The sequence below is a fragment of the Triplophysa dalaica genome, chromosome 7 (genome assembly GCF_015846415.1).
Source record: "Triplophysa dalaica isolate WHDGS20190420 chromosome 7, ASM1584641v1, whole genome shotgun sequence".
NCBI classification, from domain to species: domain Eukaryota; kingdom Metazoa; phylum Chordata; class Actinopteri; order Cypriniformes; family Nemacheilidae; genus Triplophysa; species Triplophysa dalaica.
Genome location: NC_079548.1, coordinates 18,037,763 through 18,057,294, shown reverse-complemented (window position 1 = coordinate 18,057,294; position 19,532 = coordinate 18,037,763). Strand labels below are relative to the sequence as shown.

At 37.2% G+C, this 19,532-nt stretch overlaps 1 protein-coding gene across 2 annotated transcripts; it reads left to right on the top strand.

Annotated features, from left to right (window-relative positions):
* Positions 1 to 775: 775 nt before the first annotated feature.
* mslna (mesothelin a) lies at positions 776 to 19,439 on the top strand. 2 transcript variants are annotated; one of them, XM_056753786.1, is made up of 66 exons: positions 776 to 822; positions 987 to 1,050; positions 1,144 to 1,169; positions 1,505 to 1,526; positions 1,634 to 1,665; positions 1,757 to 1,867; positions 1,967 to 2,169; positions 2,279 to 2,373; positions 2,458 to 2,567; positions 2,654 to 2,791; positions 2,876 to 2,944; positions 3,080 to 3,294; positions 3,374 to 3,443; positions 3,750 to 3,890; positions 3,983 to 4,185; positions 4,347 to 4,450; positions 4,567 to 4,685; positions 4,802 to 4,978; positions 5,056 to 5,087; positions 5,175 to 5,272; positions 5,365 to 5,387; positions 5,508 to 5,529; positions 5,623 to 5,650; positions 5,740 to 5,836; positions 5,940 to 6,083; positions 6,174 to 6,385; positions 7,001 to 7,104; positions 7,343 to 7,461; positions 7,578 to 7,754; positions 7,832 to 7,863; positions 7,951 to 8,048; positions 8,141 to 8,163; positions 8,284 to 8,305; positions 8,399 to 8,426; positions 8,516 to 8,612; positions 8,716 to 8,859; positions 8,950 to 9,161; positions 9,251 to 9,390; positions 10,438 to 10,556; positions 10,637 to 10,792; positions 10,876 to 11,084; positions 11,162 to 11,247; positions 11,369 to 11,499; positions 11,570 to 11,695; positions 11,777 to 11,967; positions 12,042 to 12,133; positions 12,245 to 12,378; positions 12,471 to 12,595; positions 12,686 to 12,803; positions 13,107 to 13,319; positions 13,459 to 13,626; positions 13,746 to 13,898; positions 13,987 to 14,036; positions 14,134 to 14,257; positions 14,364 to 14,446; positions 14,585 to 14,714; positions 14,801 to 14,991; positions 15,105 to 15,195; positions 15,284 to 15,407; positions 15,503 to 15,690; positions 15,776 to 15,931; positions 16,057 to 16,190; positions 16,305 to 16,450; positions 16,583 to 16,677; positions 18,503 to 18,704; positions 18,847 to 19,439. In XM_056753786.1, the coding sequence occupies exons 2-66, from the start codon at positions 1,011 to 1,013 to the stop codon at positions 18,921 to 18,923; spliced, it is 7,539 nt and encodes a 2,512-aa protein (XP_056609764.1). In that variant the 5' UTR covers positions 776 to 822; positions 987 to 1,010; the 3' UTR covers positions 18,924 to 19,439. The 2 variants fall into 2 exon arrangements, with proteins under 2 accessions (XP_056609764.1, XP_056609765.1); XM_056753787.1 differs by having other exon boundaries at positions 782 to 826.
* The last annotated feature ends 93 nt before the right edge of the window (positions 19,440 to 19,532 follow it).

Here is a 19,532-nt window from a genome sequence, read left to right as displayed (position 1 = left end):
TAAAAAACATTAAAGGTATCACTTTTTAGCCACTTTAAGATGCAATGTAACACCACTGCTGGATGCGGTTTCCTTTTTTTTCTGATATGTTCAGTACTGCAGAGCCTCGGCTCACGAATAATGTCAAATTTGTGGAATCATGGGCAATAATCGTGCTTATCATGTGACTTGTTGCTTTACAATCTCAGGTTACACCACACATCACATACACTGTGTGATAAAGGAGACTTATTGTTATGCAAATGTATGATGCTGATTTTTCATGTTATTTTGATGTCATTTTTTATGTTAAAATTCGACAAATACTGCAAAATCTTACAGAAAAGCAATGGATAATTTAAATGTCCAAAGATCAGACTGATAACTTGAAACACTGGTAGAATATCTTTGTCACAAAAATGTAAAACCTCCCAGCAGTACATTTTTACATTATAAAACTAAAGAATGTGATGATTCTCTGTTAAAACAGTAAGTGACCTAAAGTAACCAGTCTCACAAAGATTTATAGATGTAGAAAATATCTTTTACTGGACAAAAATAATCAATGTTGAAGCAAAAATGAAACTTGCACAGCATCAGTTGGAAACAATTTGAAAGCTTTAAGCAAAAACAGAAAGTTAAACCGACAGTTCCCGTTCCCACTCTTTTGTTTCACCCCTTTACCATATATCACATTTGCTGTTTGTCTTGTTTTGTAAGAATGCTGTGAGTTAGCATTTAGTTGGTCCACACCCCTCTGATAGCTTATTTAACAGTGTGCACCTGCTGAACATTGGGCTGACTGACTGACAGACAGACACAAACAAACACACAGATACTCCTGTAAGTAAGTGCTTATACTCTTCTTGAGTGCCTGCGTTTTTCTCTTAAATTTGGACGATTATAAAAATGTGTCATATTTAAAATGCTAATTTATCCTCACTTTATCGACCCGATGCAAAAAAAAGTTTGTTAGAAATGATTCCAAGCAATTGTGTCTTTTATAGGATCAGGGGTGTTGAACTGTAAAAATGAGGCACTTTCAGCTTTGTCTCATCCTATTTGGATTTGGTGAGTCGTATTGGATTATGTACTATACCTCTGATTTTTTGTCATAATAATCTTAAAAAACACTGTTGATCATATTATCTGTTGGTTTTTTAGGCTTTATCACATTGACAAACAGTCAGGTATTGAGTCCTTTTCAAGCACTAGATTTGTATAGATTTTTCTTAAAAATAATTTGTTCATTTATTCATATTTTTTATTATGATGGATTACACACTATAAAACTATTTTGGGTTTTGGGTTCATTTAAAAAAATAAGTAAGCTTGCTGTCTTAAAATTTTGAGTTCACTCAACTTTAAAAAGCATTATTTAATTAATGAATTTTTATGCAACTTGTTGTATTTTTAAATTGGATTACAAAATTTAGGCAAAAATGAGTGGTTATTTTTTATGGGTTGACAAAAATGACTTTTTTTAAATTATATAAATGCTTTGGCTTTTTTCTGTTATTTTCAGTGTGTGTTTGGATCACAAAATGGTATGGGCTTTTTGTCACATTATCATCTATTTCTGGTCTAGTTGCTCTTATATAACACACATAACAGGTTTATTGATATTTAAATTAATTTCATGTTATTTTTACAGGCACCATTGTCAACAACGGTTCATGCGTTCCAGTAAGTGTTTATGAATTTACCATAATGTTCGGCATTCGTTTTTTTTATTTTCACGTGATCCGCCCTAATTTATCCCTGATTTTTCTTACAGTACTCGGATAGTCTACTGAATTCCACCCTCACATGTTCTGGGATCTCGCTGAACAACGTCAATGATTACAAGCGATTTACCGATGATGCCTTTGATTTGTACACTTTACTGGTACAGTTAACTTTAATATCAGTTTAGCGTCAGAACACTGGATTATTAAAGTAAATCAATAGTACATTTTTATCTAAATTCTTTTATTGATCCAAACAGAGATCCAAGCTTGACGCTAGTGAGGTCGCCAGCTTCATCAACAGAGTCAGGAATGGAAACCAAACAACTGCTTCTCTGGGTGATGCTAATTTTGCAAGGCTTTGGTTCCAGCTGAAACTCAGTCCGTATGTCTCGTCTTTGTCTAAAGAAACCCTCTCTTGTCTGAGTCAAAGCAACCTGACCTGCCAGAGCTTCCAAGCACTGTGTGTATTTACATCATATTCATTATACACAAAAGAATAAATCATATGAGCATTATGGGTTCAGCAGAATCAGATAATTGAAATGTACTGAAAATGTAATCTTTTCCAGGGTGAAAGAGCTAGACAAGCTTATTGGCCCTGAAAGGAAGAAGATGGTCTATCAGAACTTTATAAAACCTTTTCTGTCAAGAACTGCTGTAAACGGTAATCGATTTTTCCGTTAATTCTTTCAGCCATGTTTTCGGTTTGACTTTTTGAGATCATGTTCAGTTTTTGCCTTTGAAACAGCCTGTGCCAACAATGTTACTGATCAGAAATGGCTTGAGATGAACTTCCAAACATTCTCCAGTATCGCAACGCTTGTGGATTTCAAAACTCTGAAGTCAAACTTTACTGGGGTAAGAAGAGAACAAAGGATTTTACAGTTTAATATTACACAGGCCATCAGTCAGAATTATTCTGACATTTTGTTGCCTCTTTGCAGTTGGCTGTCATAAATCAGCTCACGCCAGAGCAGAGAGCCGAGCTGATGTTTAATCTTCTGGAATCTGGAACTTTAGACAAAGCGACTGTCAATCAGTCGCTCCAAAGCTTGACAGTTCACATCACTGGGGGAAACTCGGTAGGACCTGTTATTGTGAGATCTGGTTGTCTTTGTGATGTAGTTGAACAAGAGAAATCTTATACTTTTGTCGTCTTTGTGTAGAATCTCACATACATTCTGGCTTTGCTGAAACCAATGGGAAGATTCATCAGAACATCTATAACCATAATTGTGTGTGTTTGGTCTTTTTTTGTGGATTTTAGTGCCTTTTCTGCTAATTTTCTCTTTTTCATTGAAAAATAATATGAAATCATAATATGTTTGTATTCATGAAAAGGACATTGATTTTGTGTATCTCTTTCTCAGACTAATACACCCAATATCACTTCCAATGTAACAATGCTGCTAAAGTGGATGTTGACCTCTCTTCCTCTCAACGCATCCCTGTCCGTGGAAAACATAACAAGAGATTTTAACAGCAGCAACATCAATGATTGGGTGCAGTATGTGGTAACTCCTGTGGTGCAGCAATATAGCAACCAGACCTCAAACATCAACTCTGAGATTGTCAGAATAGTCTTGTGAGTGGAACATATTTTTTTTACATGTTCCTATACCCTACAGTCATCCAACTAATTTTGATCTTCACGTTTTGTTCAGTGCCTCGGACCCTCAGCCCGCAGATCCTGTGGAAATCTGTAGAGTCACCAGCAATAATAGTTCCTGTCATGTGAGTTGTCAACTTTTAATCCCTCACATTACAAACCGCACCGACCAGGTCCAACAATACACTTGGCATGCCATACATTTAAAGAATGTGAAGATTTCACAATGCGGTTTTGTTCTTATCGACGAAAACTGGAACAACTTGTACGAGTAAATAATGTAAAGTCCAGATGTCTATTTTCTACAAATCTCTCTTTTGTTATTTTGTTACTGGAAAAAGTATTATTCATTGACGTGGCTCGTGACATGAATATAGTCGTTTTCGACCTTTTGTAATGTTTTATATTGTTATGCTTTGTCTTATTCCCAGATAACACAGACAGCGGATAGTGTTGCCAAAGCAATCAAATGTGTTGCTTCTTCAAATCTAAACATAACTGAGGGAAACCTGCAACTTCTGATCAAAGCGCTCACCGACAAACTGCGGACATTTGCCAATCAATCTACAACGGTAAAAATTGAATAAAGCAAAATTGCTTCAACTTTGAGTGGTACGCTAAAAAATTGTATTGAAAAATACACACCGATCTGGTTTTGTTGTAGAATTCAAGCTCAGCTCAGAGCAATCTCACAGCTCTGTTCGGGGAGCTTCCTGCAGAAAGTCTTACCAGTGGAAATCTTGCTGATGTGGAGTACACAAAATTCTGGTTTCAAACTAAGATGATACCTTTACTACCGACGGTCAACAGGGAATTTCTGTCCTGCTTGAGCAGACGTGACTTTAGCTGTCAGGCATACAGGGAGATGTATGTATGATTGTTTATACTAAATTCTAATTAAATTAGGAAATGTCATCAACAATTAACATGTTAAAGTGAACCATTGTCATTACTGCATGTTTTTGAACATCTAAAATGTAATGTAAAATGTGATGTGTGGTTTCATTCTGTCTTTTTTATTTCTGCAGTATTGCTGGGTTGAATAACAATGCTGGACTGATGCGCAGTCAGACTCAACGTCTTCTCTACACGAACTTCATTCAACTATTCCTGTCACGCCGACAAAACACAAGTAATGCATACGTTCTTCAACATTCCTAGCTATAGCTATATATTGACTTGAGGTCACATCATGCGTCATACAAGTACATGACCTATCTTAAATGTCAACCAATTGTTCTGTTTCAGGTGTCGACTGTACATTGCAATTTACCAACAGTACAGACTTCATCCAGCAGAACTTTGGGTCCTTTTCTACTTTTGCAACACTTCAAGATTTCTACAATTTGACAAGAAATTTCTCAGCTGTGAGTCTATAGATTATCGATTAAAATAAAGGTTGCCTTGAAGCATTTAAAGTCTGAATGTAATCTGAAGCAAGTCAGTCGAAATCTGTGTAAGTTAAGTTTTATCTCATTTACAGCTGGACGCTCTTAACATTCTCTCACCCGAACAACTAAGTGAACTGGTGTTCACACCTCCTGCCAGAGCAGGAGACAGAAACGAAATCATCCGAAGAGTCTCTGACTTCCTTCTTCAACCACCTAACAGGGAGAAACGAAATGACTTCCTCCCCTCTCTTCAGACTCAGGCCCGCAGAGTAAATATCAGTTTAGTTCAACTGTTGTCACTCTTGTTCCAGTACAACAAGACAGTAAACTTTCTTTTGTTCTGCAGGCAAACTTCAGTTGTGAAAATTACAGAAACATGTAAGTGGCTTTCTCAAAATAACTAAAACAAATAAAGTTCTGGTTACGTTAGACATAAATTCAAGCTTTTCTTTCTCTGTGAATCAGCTTTGATAGGGTGGACCAGACATTATCACAACTTCTTCCTAACCAGACTGAAGATCTGCTGAAATACAGAGATTCTCTGATGATGATTCCTCCTGATGGTAAGACACCATCTAACAATGCAATTGTCTTCTCAAATAAATTCATTACAACAAAGTCATTGAATCCAAAATTCCGTCTTATTTCCCTCTAGACTGCATACAAAGATCTGTCCAAGTAAGTTGTTACAAACAAAATCTAAATGTGTTCTTGTTTACTATAATGTTTATCTGTTTTATAATATATAAGTGTAAAAAACAATGGTGTTTTAATAGAGTTTGTTCTTCTCTCTTGCAGTGCGTATCAACTCCAGTAAACGGTAAATGATTCTGTTTGTGTTAATAATAATGATTTTACTCATTTTAATGATGTTATTGAGTTCTCTAAAACTCACTGTCTTCTCTTCCTTTAGAAACTGCCATTTGTGCGGGTGTCAACAGGTGAGATGTTCTCTCTGATCTGATTCACAACTCTGAAGACACAAACTGAGTTTATAATAAACTGAGTTAAATGTTTTTCTGGCCTACAGCACTGCTTTGGATCAGTTCTTGAGTAAACCTGTGAATGCAACAGGCTCTCAGACTCTTTGCAACTTCAGTGTCTCAGAGTTTGCCTGTCTGCCGACGGTAAGATCACAAAACAAACCCTCTTTTTGTCTTTGTGTCTTGCTATTATCTCTGTATGTGTGTCCTTGTTATGTTTTTGACACAAGTATTTTTGTGTCGTCAGGTTCCACGATTAACTCCTCAACAAGTGGCTGATATGTTGGCGTGCAAACTATCCAGTAATGTGACAAAAGAAACCTGGAAGCTTTTCTTCACCAAATGTCAAGTCCAACAACTTGACGATGCACTTCAGAGATTTTCCAACACGGTATGATACTCGCACGTAAAAATTGCTTTATATGATACAATGTTGGATATTTTTTGTCTTTGATGTGAAGTTTAATGTTGTAATACACAGACTCCCAGTCCGAGCAACGTCTCCTTGTCCAATGTTCTGGATGTGATAGTTGACGTCCGAATTGATCGCTTAAGTCCCCAGAGACTGAGAGATGCTGCGTTCATTGGCACATGGTTCCAGGGGAGACTAAAACCATTCTTACCATCATTGTCTCAGCAATCTCTGTCCTGTCTCCGAACCAAAAACCTGACCTGTGAAAGTTATCGTAAAATGTAAGTTTAACTCTATTGGGTTGTGTGAAGTGATAGTGTGAGCTTACAAAGAATTAAGTACTTTTGAAATTAACCATTTCTTCATTTGAATATGAAAACCGTAAAACAAAAAATTTGGTTTCAAATTTGTGGTCTTTTTCAGTAATTTGACGTTTTTGAACGCATCTTCAAAAATAACCTTTTACAAAAAATCCTGAAAAAATATATATTTTGCACTATGCTGAGGCACCAGAAATAAACCGCAAAATGTTTTTTCCCCTATAAAATTACATGTTGTCTCTGTTTCCCTTGCAAATTTGCCATCATTTTCGCAAGTTGTACTTTTTTTGTATTTTTACAATACATGAAAATCTGTGAAAAATTTGTAAATTTAAAGGTTTTTTGACACTATGTAGTAATATTGTAAAAAATCTGTAAAACTGTCATTTTTTTACAGTGTGTTCTGGGTTCATTGAACCCAACTGTTGGGTTTGTCCAATTTTGACTCAATGATGGGTTCAAATAACCCAATAAAAAGTAAAAGTTCAAGTCATGTTGTGGAGTCCCATAGAAATGTAACATCTCATGTTGAAATTATGTATCGCTGTCTCATTACGTCTCTTTTACTTTTTATAGTTTTGTGGAGCTAAATAATATAACTAGACTGATGGGCAATTCAAGTCCGCGTCTTGTGTACACTAACTTCATTCGTCCATTCCTGTCAGAGCGACAAAACTCAGGTAGATGTTCTTGTTTGATCATTTTTCGTAAATGAAATTCTCTCTGTCATAATGCTAATATGCTTTAAATGTTCCAAATATATTCATTATAGACTCACATAGTTTAAAGGCCACTTTGTGGTTCTTACATTAATTAAATGATGGCATAAACTACAACTATTTGGTTCGCTTTATTTAAATGTCAACCAATTCAGACGTATTATAAAGACGTTTTTGGTTTGGTGTTTGTTTGTTTTAGGTGTCGACTGTACATTGCCATTTACCAACAGTACAGACTTCATCCAGCAGAACTTTGGGTCCTTTTCTACTCTAGCAACACTTCAAGATTTCTACAATTTGACTAGAAATTTCTCAGCTGTGAGTCTATAGATTATCAATTAAAATAAAGGTTGCCTTGAAGCATTTAAAGTCTGAATGTAATCTGAAGCAAGTCAGTCGAAATCTGTGTAAGTTAAGTTTTATCTCATTTACAGCTGGACGCTCTTAACATTCTCTCCCCCGAACAACTAAGTGAACTGGTGTTCACACCTCCTGCCAGAGCAGGAGACAGAAACGAAATCATCCGAAGAGTCTCTGACTTCCTTCTTCAGCCACCTAACAGGGACAAACGAAATGACTTCCTCCCGTCTCTTCAGACTCAGGCCCGCAGGGTAAATATCAGTTTAGTTCAACTGTTGTCACTCTTGTTCCAGTACAACAAGACAGTAAACTTTCTTTTGTTCTGCAGGCAAACTTCAGTTGTGAAAATTACAGAAACATGTAAGTGGCTTTTTCAAAATAACTAAAACAAATAAAGTTCTGGTTACGTTAGACATAAATTCAAGCTTTTCTTTCTCTGTGAATCAGCTTTGATAGGGTGGACCAGACATTATCACAACTTCTTCCTAACCAGACTGAAGATCTGCTGAAATACAGAGATTCTCTGATGATGATTCCTCCTGATGGTAAGACACCATCTAACAATGCAATTGTCTTCTCAAATAAATTCATTACAACAAAGTCATTGAATCCAAAATTCTGTCTTATTTCCCTCTAGACTGCATACAAAGATCTGTCCAAGTAAGTTGTTACAAACAAAATCTAAATGTGTTCTTGTTTACTATAATGTTTATCTGTTTTATAATATATAAGTGTAAAAAACAATGGTGTTTTAATAGAGTTTGTTCTTCTCTCTTGCAGTGCGTATCAACTCCAGTAAACGGTAAATGATTCTGTTTGTGTTAATAATAATGATTTTACTCATTTTAATGATGTTATTGAGTTCTCTAAAACTCACTGTCTTCTCTTCCTTTAGAAACTGCCATTTGTGCGGGTGTCAACAGGTGAGATGTTCTCTCTGATCTGATTCACAACTCTGAAGACACAAACTGAGTTTATAATAAACTGAGTTAAATGTTTTTCTGGCCTACAGCACTGCTTTGGATCAGTTCTTGAGTAAACCTGTGAATGCAACAGGCTCTCAGACTCTTTGCAACTTCAGTGTCTCAGAGTTTGCCTGTCTGCCGACGGTAAGATCACAAAACAAACCCTCTTTTTGTCTTTGTGTCTTGCTATTATCTCTGTATGTGTGTCCTTGTTATGTTTTTTACACAAGTATTTTTGTGTCGTCAGGTTTCACGATTAACTCCTCAACAAGTGGCTGATATGTTGGCCTGCAAACTATCCAGTAATGTGACAAAAGAAACCTGGAAGCTTTTCTTCACCAAATGTCAAGTCCAACAACTTGACGATGCACTTCAGAGATTCTCCAACACGGTATGATACTCGCACGTAAAAATTGCTTTATATGATACAATGTTGGATATTTTTTGTCTTTGATGTGATGTTTAATGTTGTAATACACAGACTCCCAGTCCCAGCAACGTCTCCTTGTCCAATGTTCTGGATGTGATATTCGACGTCCGAATTGATCGCTTAAGTCCCCAGAGACTGAGAGATGCTGCGTTCATTGGCACATGGTTCCAGGGGAGACTAAAACCATTCTTACCATCATTGTCTCAGCAATCTCTGTCCTGTCTCAGCACCAAAAACTTAACTTGTGACACCTATCGCAGAATGTAAGTTGATCTGTTGTTTACATTTCCAAAGCACGCAGTTTTGCAGCTGATCAAATAAAATGTAAATATGTTTTTTTGTAATGTTTCAGTGTTGAGGCGTTTGTAAATGCAGTTCCACAAAATGGACAAGATGTTTGCAAACCACTGCAGCCCTATCCTGTCACCCAAAAACAAGATTTGATCTACACAGAATTCATTAATGCATTCCTCTCTCGCAATAACACTGACGGTGAGTTTGAAAGAATGTGCTTATCCGGGTCCCATATTCAAAACTGAGGTGTTCCCGTCTACCAGAGACCTTATAAAATAATGTTATAGACTGTAGAAAAAAAATACAAAAATACTGTGTTATTGTTGTAGCCTGAGCTGAATAAGTGATGAAATCATTGTTTTCAGATGCTCTTTGCTGATTTGTGATGTTATTTAAACACACTTTTAGTAAAACATTTTTGGAGAACATGAAATAGACAGAGCTATAATCTAATTGTATTGGGATGTTGTTAATATGTCCAAAAGACATGTTGGTAGTCACTTTATCTCTTATACTCCAAAAATATGCATGCTTCAAATTTATTTTAATAAGTATACTTAAGCAAAGTTCAGGTAGGCCCACTTATAAATAAACTTTATTTTGTAGGTGTAGTGACCGACATAAATGTAAATTGGGGCCTTCTACAATGGCATCAACAACTATAAACATAATATATTAGAGTTCAAATAGTAGTTCAAATGTATTAACATGTATTTATTGACATATCGCTTAAGACTTACTGATATAAAATTACAAGTAAACTTTAATTGGAGTACTACTTGCACATTTCTTAATTTTAAGCCTAAAATGTGTTTTAATGTCACTTTTGATAAGGATTGTATGATTTTTTTTAATATTAAATCAAGATATTTAAAGTGTACCTGAAGTATACTTGCAATAGTTCCACTTTAGCACAATCAAGTATAGATTTAGTTGTACCTTAGCACTTATTCTGCACAATTAAAGTGCAAAGTTTAGAAAAGTACAAAATAAGTTGTTCCAATTTAACTAAAATGTAAGAGGTGTCTCAATCGAAACCACCTCGCACTGACATATCTTCAAATATATCAGTGTGACTGTTTTGATATGACATATAAGGGGACTTTGATGTCATCTGGCTGTTGGTTTCCCATTCCATTCATAAACAGTACCAAGTAACAAGTCTAAAAATGACATAAACATGTAATGTATAGTTTATTATTATTATAATTTAAAATGATAAATATTCTTCTGGCCTCTCCACAGATCCCAGGTGTCTAAGAGATACAGCCAACAGCACACAGTGGCTTGTAAGAAACTTTGGGCCGTTTTCACAGTCAGCTCCTCTAAAGACACTTCAGACACTAAACAAAAACTTTACGGCCGTGAGTGTTGAATAATACTTCATTAGGCATCATTATAAGGCAAAACATCTCTTTTGATTTAGTTGTCTTTATTGTGATAGATGGAGGTCCTGCATATTTTGTCTCTGAAACAACTATCCGAGTTTGCTGCCACTCCTGGATCACTGATGGACCCTCCAGGTGTCACCAATGTAATGAAGTATGTGAAGGATTGCCAGTTGGGTGCTTTCTTTGACAGACTTTCCCCAGCAGTGCAGGTACGAACAAGTCCGGCATTAATATAGACTTAATCATAAAGATTAAAGATTTTGACAATAATTCATGTTTCTTTCTTTCTCAGGACGTCCCTCTCACACAAACCGTAAAAGCAGCACTGATCACACAGATATTTGATCGAGCTAACCTGTCTAATGCGAACACCAGTAATGAGGAGTTTGTAACATGGACCAACGTTAGAATAAAGCCTCTGCTCACCAACCTTACAGACAGCCTGGTCAATCCATTTTTCGACATCCTCAGCACAAGAGACTGCAATATCACTCTAAATACGTAAGACCTGTGGATATTCAAAGACAATGACTGAACATCCTGAACACCGTCGTTCAATTTTCACTTTTCATTTACAGAGTGAAGCTGCTAGATGGCGTCCGACCTTCCATGCCAAATAATACCAAGAATGCAATCTACAGTAGCATTCTAAAGTCTATCAAAGGTATGAGGAAGTCAGGGAAATCAAATACTCTAGCATCAAAATAAATCAAAAACAACTTTTTTGAAGCAACTCATAGAATCTTTTTCAATACATTATATTAAGAATTCTGTTTTTTTTGCAGGACAACAGCCTCCAAGATGCTACAGGAATAACAGCTTCATTGCATTCATAAATGAAAGCCTGCTAGGATTTGGGCCACCTCCGAATGTGACCACCCTCCTCTCTTTGGTCCCACAATCTCAGAAAATAGAGGCAAGATTTATAAGGGCTCTATTGTGTTGTCAATGTAGACGTGAACTGACTTTGGTTTCACGTATTTCAGATTGTAAATTCTATATCTCCTTCTGAGCTGGGAAGCTACCTCTCACAGCCGAACGTGGTGGACAGTGATGCAGAGATCTGTTTCATCTTCAAAAACATGCGCAAAACCCCAGAGTTTTTGGAAAATGTAAGTTCCGCTTTTCCATTTGTAAAAGCTGTGGCATATAAACAAAACTTTTATTTAGTCATTTATTTTTTCTTTTCACAGGTAGAGGTACCGGATCCTGTGAAACGTTCAATCCTGCCCTGCGTCTGGCCTTTGGCTTTGTCAAGTGACAATCAGACTGAGATTGACTTGTGGTTTGACCGTCGATTGAAGGTCTATTTGAAGTTCTTGAACACGGCTCTGATAGGATCAAACGACACCCTGAATGCTCCGTGCCTGTCGTACAGAAAAATGTGAGTGTTTTTAAGCTGTTAACATAATAACGCTTATAAGTTTGGAAATGAAATAACTTTCCTTCTTCTTTTAGGGTCAATGTCCTGGGCAGCAAATCTTTTAATGCTTCTCAGCTTTCCGGTGAGGATATATACAACACAACCATTAAGAAGTATCTCAAAACAGGTAAATTTTGCTTTTTCTCTTTGTGAACAAAAGGATTATAAGATTTCAATGATGTACAGAATGCAAGAACCTAAGTTTGCAGTGATGATATATAATATTGATCAATTTCAGATTCTAATCCAAAATGTTTCAACGTCAATGACACAAGATTGAACTCAACCTCATGGTTTGTCAATTTCATCGGTGTCAACTTCATCCGCTTCATGAGCATTGATGATCTGTACTCTTTCGGTCCTGAGAGCGCGGTATGACCTCTTTACCCCATTACAACATAGTTTCTTTGCCATTCAAATTCGCATATGACAAATCCGGTCACATCTCCATTTGTCTCTTGTAGATTAAAACGTTCAGTGTGGATCCTGACAACATCAAGCTGTTCAATCAACCTGGGATCCAGAAGAAAGTGTTGAATCGCTACACCGAGCTCATCTTTCTGCAAAACCCCAGCTTCGATCTGTTTTTGTACGTTTGCACGGGAAAACAGAAGAAAATGTCGATGCATAACGATGAGTTCATGTAGCAAAATTTTACCCATTTTCTGTGTTTCTCTAGCTTGCCATCGTCGTTGCAGTGTGATGCCCCGGTATCAGTCTTCACTAAACTAAATGAGAGTCAGACTAATGTCATTCTGGGAAACTTTAAAACATCTTGCTCCGGCGTAGATCCTCAAGTAAGTAATATTTAGTTTGAGGAATGTTTCAGGATTGATAGAGTTGACCACAGTTGACAGCATGTGTGTTATTATGTAGATTATGGCAACAAACAAACAAAAAATTAAATATGCAATTCAGTTGCATTGTTGGATATAACTGAAGACGCATCCGAATCCTGGCAAGGACGCATCCGGGAGAAATGGCTCATATGGTCTCCCTAAACCAGATTACATTATTTTTGTTGGCAATCAACATATTCATTGTATTGAATGACGTATATCAATTTTCTTAGTGGTCTAACTCTCTAATAATGTTTTCAGATATCTACTGCTCTTGCTGGAAACATCAAAACCATTGATGCTAGTGCTATTCAAAACTTGGGACAAGAAAGTGTCGGTCTAACCACTGTGCAAATAAACAAAGCACCTCCGTCAGTTCTGATCAGTGTGCTGTCAGAACTTGGCAATGTGACCGGCTGGAGCGTTGAACAATCCCAGGCCATCATAACAGTGCTTCTGAATGGAAACTTTAAGGTAAACTTCAACTTGAATCAGGTTAACATGGAAGTCTATAGCGCTACCTTGCACATGGGAGTCAATAGTTTGCGGGTAACACTTGAATGGATTTAGAAGTTGTTTGTTCGACCTATGCAGAATGTTTTTTTGTGTGCAGCTCAACAGTACCAATTTGGTGAATCTAGGATCTCTGATTGGAGGACTCCCTTCAGAAAGCCTGGTCACTATTGCTCCACAACAAATTCTTGAAACATCTCGTGATCCAGTGTTTGTTAAAAACATCCTCACCGCCCCAGAGATTGTTCAGAGTACCTTTGTGAACCAGGTACTGTATGTCAACAAGATTCATGTATATTTTCAGTGTTACCGTATGTAAACCTAGGTTTATCAATGCAGTATAATAAAGAAACAGTTTAAAATTAATTATTTAATTGTCTTTTCCAGCTAATCAAAGTCAACACGTCAGTATCTGCTCTAATGTCAAATGTTCCCAGTGAAATGGCCCTTCAAATTCCTAGAAACCTTCTGATTATTCCCACCACAGTAGACACATCAGTTTTGAAAGAGTTTAACAATAAAAAGTGGAAACCTGAACAGGTACTTCGGCTAAAGTACACTGCATAAACAAAAAAATACATGCAAATCAATTTTCTTTTAAACATTTTTTACTTTAAATTCTGTATAGGCCTCTCTGTTCTTCGATTCTGTTGCTGGCACATTTAGTAATCCTGACGAGTAAGTGTTTCTGCAAACTGATTTTGAAATAAGGTTTGTGTAAATGCATTATGATTAGCACTGTAAGAATGAATGGTGTACTGTGAATTGTCTGCAGTTTGTCAGTGGATGTATTGCAAGGATTCACATGCTCCCGAGTGCAGAAATTCGATAAAACTAAAACAAAGGGCCTGATAAGTGCCTGCCGAAAAAAAAAGAATGTCAAACTGAGTGAGTCACAGGTAAAAAAAAATCCCCAAATCTGTTCACTTTTATTTTGAATGATGACAGAACTCTAGCAATTGACCAAATAATCTCCATAAAATTATGTTCTTCTATTTCTTCTAGCTGATATGCATGAACAATTTAATCAGAGATGATTCGTCACAGGATTTTGTCAGTTATCCAAAAGAAATGTTGCTTTACTACAAGTAAGAGTTATTCATACTCTTTTTTTAAACCATGTCTATACATTTGATGTAAAGCTTTAGGCTGACAGATAATGGTTGTGTTTTGACAACCGATTTAAGCTACAGATTTTTAAACGTTTAGTTTGCTGTCTTTCTCAGTTACGAAACAATCTCAAAAAGCAACTGTACATCATATTTTACTGAGGTTGGCTCAGCCGACATCTCAGTCCTGTCAAGTGAACTGCAAGAGAAAAAGAAGACTCTGTGGAGTAATGCTCAAGGATGCCTTGTAAGTGATTTCAGACATTTATTAACCAATTGATGTTATTATTTCATATTAGATTTAATATTTATACGTGCATTATTTTATTTAAGAACATTGTTGGAACAAACATCAAGAAGAAGGATTTGGCAGTGCTGGGTAATTTGGCATGCGTAATGGACAAAGACTACATCGAAAGCTCCGACCCAGATATCCTCGAGAACTTGAAGAACTGCAAAGATCTCTCAAATGAGCAGATGGGAGCCATGGAAACAGTTCTCTTGAAGGGAACGTCAAAATACGGGTAAATTATACTTATAGAATTTGGTTTTGCATCATTTTTATTTTTATTTAGCATTTTAGCTTTGATGCAGAAAAAACAGAATTATTACAAATTCTTACAATTACATTTTGCAGACAAGCAAGCTCATGGAATCAGAAAACACTTGACGATCTCGGAATTCTTCCTTTGTATTTCTCCAAGTCTTTTTGGGGATCATTCAACAAGGTACTCTATATACGCAAACATTCGTGGTTTGACCACACAGAAAATATTTTTCTGATCCTTTTTTGTATGTCACTCTTGCTTTAAACAGGGAAATATAAAGATGTTCCTGAAAAGCTTCCTGAAATCCCTGCGTACCAATAAAACCCCAAAAGTCCTAATGAAGAAATTGTTTGGCGCTCTCATTGTAACAACACCACGGGTCAAAAGAGCAGGTATACCGTCTCCTATCATCTTTGAAACCTCAGGATTCTTTGTGATATTGTTTCTTCATACTCCCCCAAAATACTAACAAACTTTTATTTTTAAGATAACACCTGTATTAATGGCAGCATCACCAGTATTGAGATCAGCGGTGAGGACTTCCCCTTTGGATATGATGCTACACAGTTCAAGAATTGCCTGAGTGCCGATGTGGTGAGGGACAACCTTGCTAGCCTGTGTAAAAAAATCGATGATGATACCTTCCAGAGAGTCGTTTTGGACAAACTCAAGGAGGTAATATGGAATATACTAAGGTTTGGTGAAATCTTATAACATGACATCCAGGATAGTTTTAACGTTGCATGCTCTTATCCATCAGATATCACCAAGTGGCCTTTCGGAGAGTCAGGTCCAGGTACTGGGCCCGGTGTCTAGAGCTGCAACAACGGATGAAATTCAGAACTGGAACATCACTAAATCTGACACATTGGCAGCACTGATGACCTCAAGTGATGGCGATTGGAACTCGACACAGGTGCAGATTTTCATTCTACTGACATTTACATCTATAATTTTCGTGCGTAATCATCGTATGTATAGCTCACTTGGAGGTGCCACTGAAACATTTGTTGTATGTTGCCAATGGACTTTATCTTTTAGGCCAATGAAATCATCACAAGGTACCTCAGCGCTAACAATAATCTGACTGCAACTGAGCTGAATATAGTGAAAGGACCAAATCTTTGCTCTCTGAACAGCAGCACCTTGAAAAAAATATCATCCGATAGCATCAAGTTAGTCAAACTATGTGTCTATGAAACCACTTCCACTGTTTCTTTTCACTATATTTCTCATTAGGTATAAACCCCACATTGTCTGTAAATTCACATCATTTTTCTCAATAACAGAGGGGCTGAAGGCTTGGATGTGTCAAAATGCTCTTCTGACGACAAAAAGGTGTTGTTCTCCCTAGCTAACACAGCGTTCCCCATTGCGTCTGCCAGTGGGGAAAATTCTATCCTTACAGCCTTTCAGTTAGTTGAGTCCTATCTCGGTAAGGAACCGCTTAAAATATGCATATGCACCTTCATGTGTACGACGTCTCACTCTTGCAATACAAGCATTGGTTTGCACATGCTGAAAGACATTTAGATCAAATAAGCATTATCCGCTTCTGTGCTTGCAGGGGGTGCTGATGTAACGTACATCAGGAATTTAACATCTTTAAATGTCAGCATGAGCTTGCCCACTTTTATTAAACTGGATGAAGGCGTTGTCAAGGTGAGCACAGACAGACATTACACATCATGCCATTTATTTTCCTCATTCCCCATTTAACCAACTTTATTTGGATGGATTTGGATTCAATTTATTGTCATTACACATATACAAGTACAGTGTAACGAAATGGATTAAGAAGAAAGATACAGCATAACATGAGGAATGTGGGGAGAAAAACAAATACACATAATACACCATAGACAAGACTTGCAACAGGGGAAGTTAATCCAGCTCCGGCAAGCAGCCATCCGGTCCAGTGCCATTACGGCACCGTTCACAGACCCGCTTCTCAGGCTGGCGTTTCAAAGCGACGGAGGCGTGGGATCGGGTGAGGGCAATGTGTGTGTGTGTAATAGTTTGTAATCATCATGAGTCTGTAGAGGGGGGGAGGAACGCAAGAGCGTCTCACTGCAGTGCTCTACACAGGGTTGATTTTCCAGCTGCGGCCTTGGCCAAGGCCAGTGCTGGTTCCAGGGAGCCGAAAAAGATAAGATTGCGTTTTTTTAGTCTTGAGGCGAGAAACCGTATCCAATTCACGGCCACTCTTATTGTCCATTTAGATCTCCAATAGCTTCAATCGATACGGGCAGCCTTGTGAGGCTTTGGACAGCTGCTCCCGTTTTATGAAATTCTTCGATAACCCAGGGCAAAATCCAATCAGCATAAGACCTGTTATCATGGTTCCGAATAGGTAGATGTCTTCGATGTCCTCCACGAAAAGAGCCACCAGACACACGATCCGCCATCTCTCCCACGCGGATCAGGGCAGTTCCATCAGGGCAGTTAGGTTCCCCCGAACCCATCGGTGTCAATTGCGTTGAGAGACCAGTTGATCAGATCCATAATTTTCAAGTTTGGAGAGCAGTGCAGAGAGAGTCTCTCAATAGATGAGACGAGACAGGAGACAGAGCAGGGAAAATAAGGGCAAGGACGGGGAGTGAAAAATGCGACCGCCTCCGCTGAGAGCCAAACGAGAATATGCCTCTAAAAGACAAAAATGATGTAAACTCTCTCTCTGCTTGTCTTCTGGAAGTTAAAGCTTGGATATCAACAAATTGTTTAAACCTAAATGAGAGCAAAACTGAGATTATTGTGTTTGGCTCCTCTGCTATCCCAAACATTGCTAAACTAAACTCGGGTGTTTTATCTTCATCAGCAAAGTCATGTGTAAGACACCAGTGTGTCTTATTTGACAGTGCACTTAAATTTGATGGGCAAATAAATTCTGTTATAAGGTCTAGCTATTATCAATTAAGAGTACTGGCCAAAGTGAGATCTTTTCTTTCTTTTAAACACTTTGAATCTCCAATTCATGCTTTTATTTCCTCCAGACTGGACAATTGTAATTCCCTGTATCTTGGTTTAAACAACTCTCTGTTATCCAGGCTTCCAATGGTCCAAAATGCAGCTGCAAGACATTTAACTGGTGGTCGAAAACGTGAACATATAACCCATTGCATTGGCTTCCTTTTCACTCCAGACTTGATTTTAAAGTGCTTTTGCTAGTCTCTTAATGCTTGAATGATCTTGCCCCGCCTTATCTCGCTGACCTACTCCATGAACATCATCCGGGACGTAGTTTTAGATCTGCAAATCAAAGACTACTAACTGTCCCAAAGTCAAAATTAAAATCTAGGGGTGATCGGGCTTTTGTGGTAGCTCTACCCGAACTCTGGAAGTCTTCCCACTCATATCAGGACAGCACAAACAGTTCATATTTTTAAATCAAAGTTAAAAACGCATCTTTTTACATTAATTTATGCTATACGGTGTTTTTAGTGCTTTATAAATGAATTTAAGATTAACCTGACATGATGCATTACAGAATCTCACCGTCTCTGAAGTTAAGGGGCTTCTTGGTTTGAATCTGGGGGGACTAAAAACATATGAAAATCAAACGCTCGTGCGCAGCTGGATCTCAAAGCAGCTCCAATCGGACCTGGATTTACTGAAAATCGGACTGATTGGAGGCAAAACAACTGACGCTACACCAACAATAACCCCTTCCACCCCTTCAGGAGCTTCAGGTAGGATCTCACACACATGATATAAGACTGAAGACATGGTACAAATAGTCCATGCATGCCTTTCACCAAGTTTTGGATTAGGTTTAAAATGCGGCTGTTATTAGAACTCAATAACATTTTTGTTGGTCTTTTGTTTTCGTAGGAATCAGAGCCAACGAATGGTCATTCTCATTCACCATTCTTCTGCTCATTTTTACAATCATCAAAGTGGAATACTAACCAATGAAAAACGACCATTTGCCTATAATTACTCATTCTGTTTGGTTATTATTGGTCCCATTCTATAAAGGGATATCCTCTCCTACATCTTCGATGTTATTTACAATTTTAAATTTTTTACATTATGTACTCCTGTATATTATACAATATCAATAATCATGTTATAATTGCATATTTGACATCTCTTCAATCAGACATATTGCACTAAACACATAGGTATATGTAGCTTTTTGATTTAAAGCAATGTGCTGTCTCACACTATCTGGATGTTATACTCATTTTAATATGTTGGACAAATAAATTATGCTATCAACAGACCGTACTTTGGAACTTCATAAGGCCCTTTGTTTTATACTACACAAAAACTTCTCAAACTTTAAATTGTTATAAAAATAATCTTCTGTGTATAATGTTCTATGATTGGTATCTGTTTATTTGTGATGATGATCATATCTGATAATGGGAAATTTAGTCTATGGTACAGAAACAAATAAAAGGTAATGCATGAAGAACAAAGATATTGGTTGTCATTTTGAAAGACTTGTCAAACTATTGTTTATTATAGTTTGTTAGAAGTTTAATGAGATCCGGTTAGAAGTGAAAAGTATG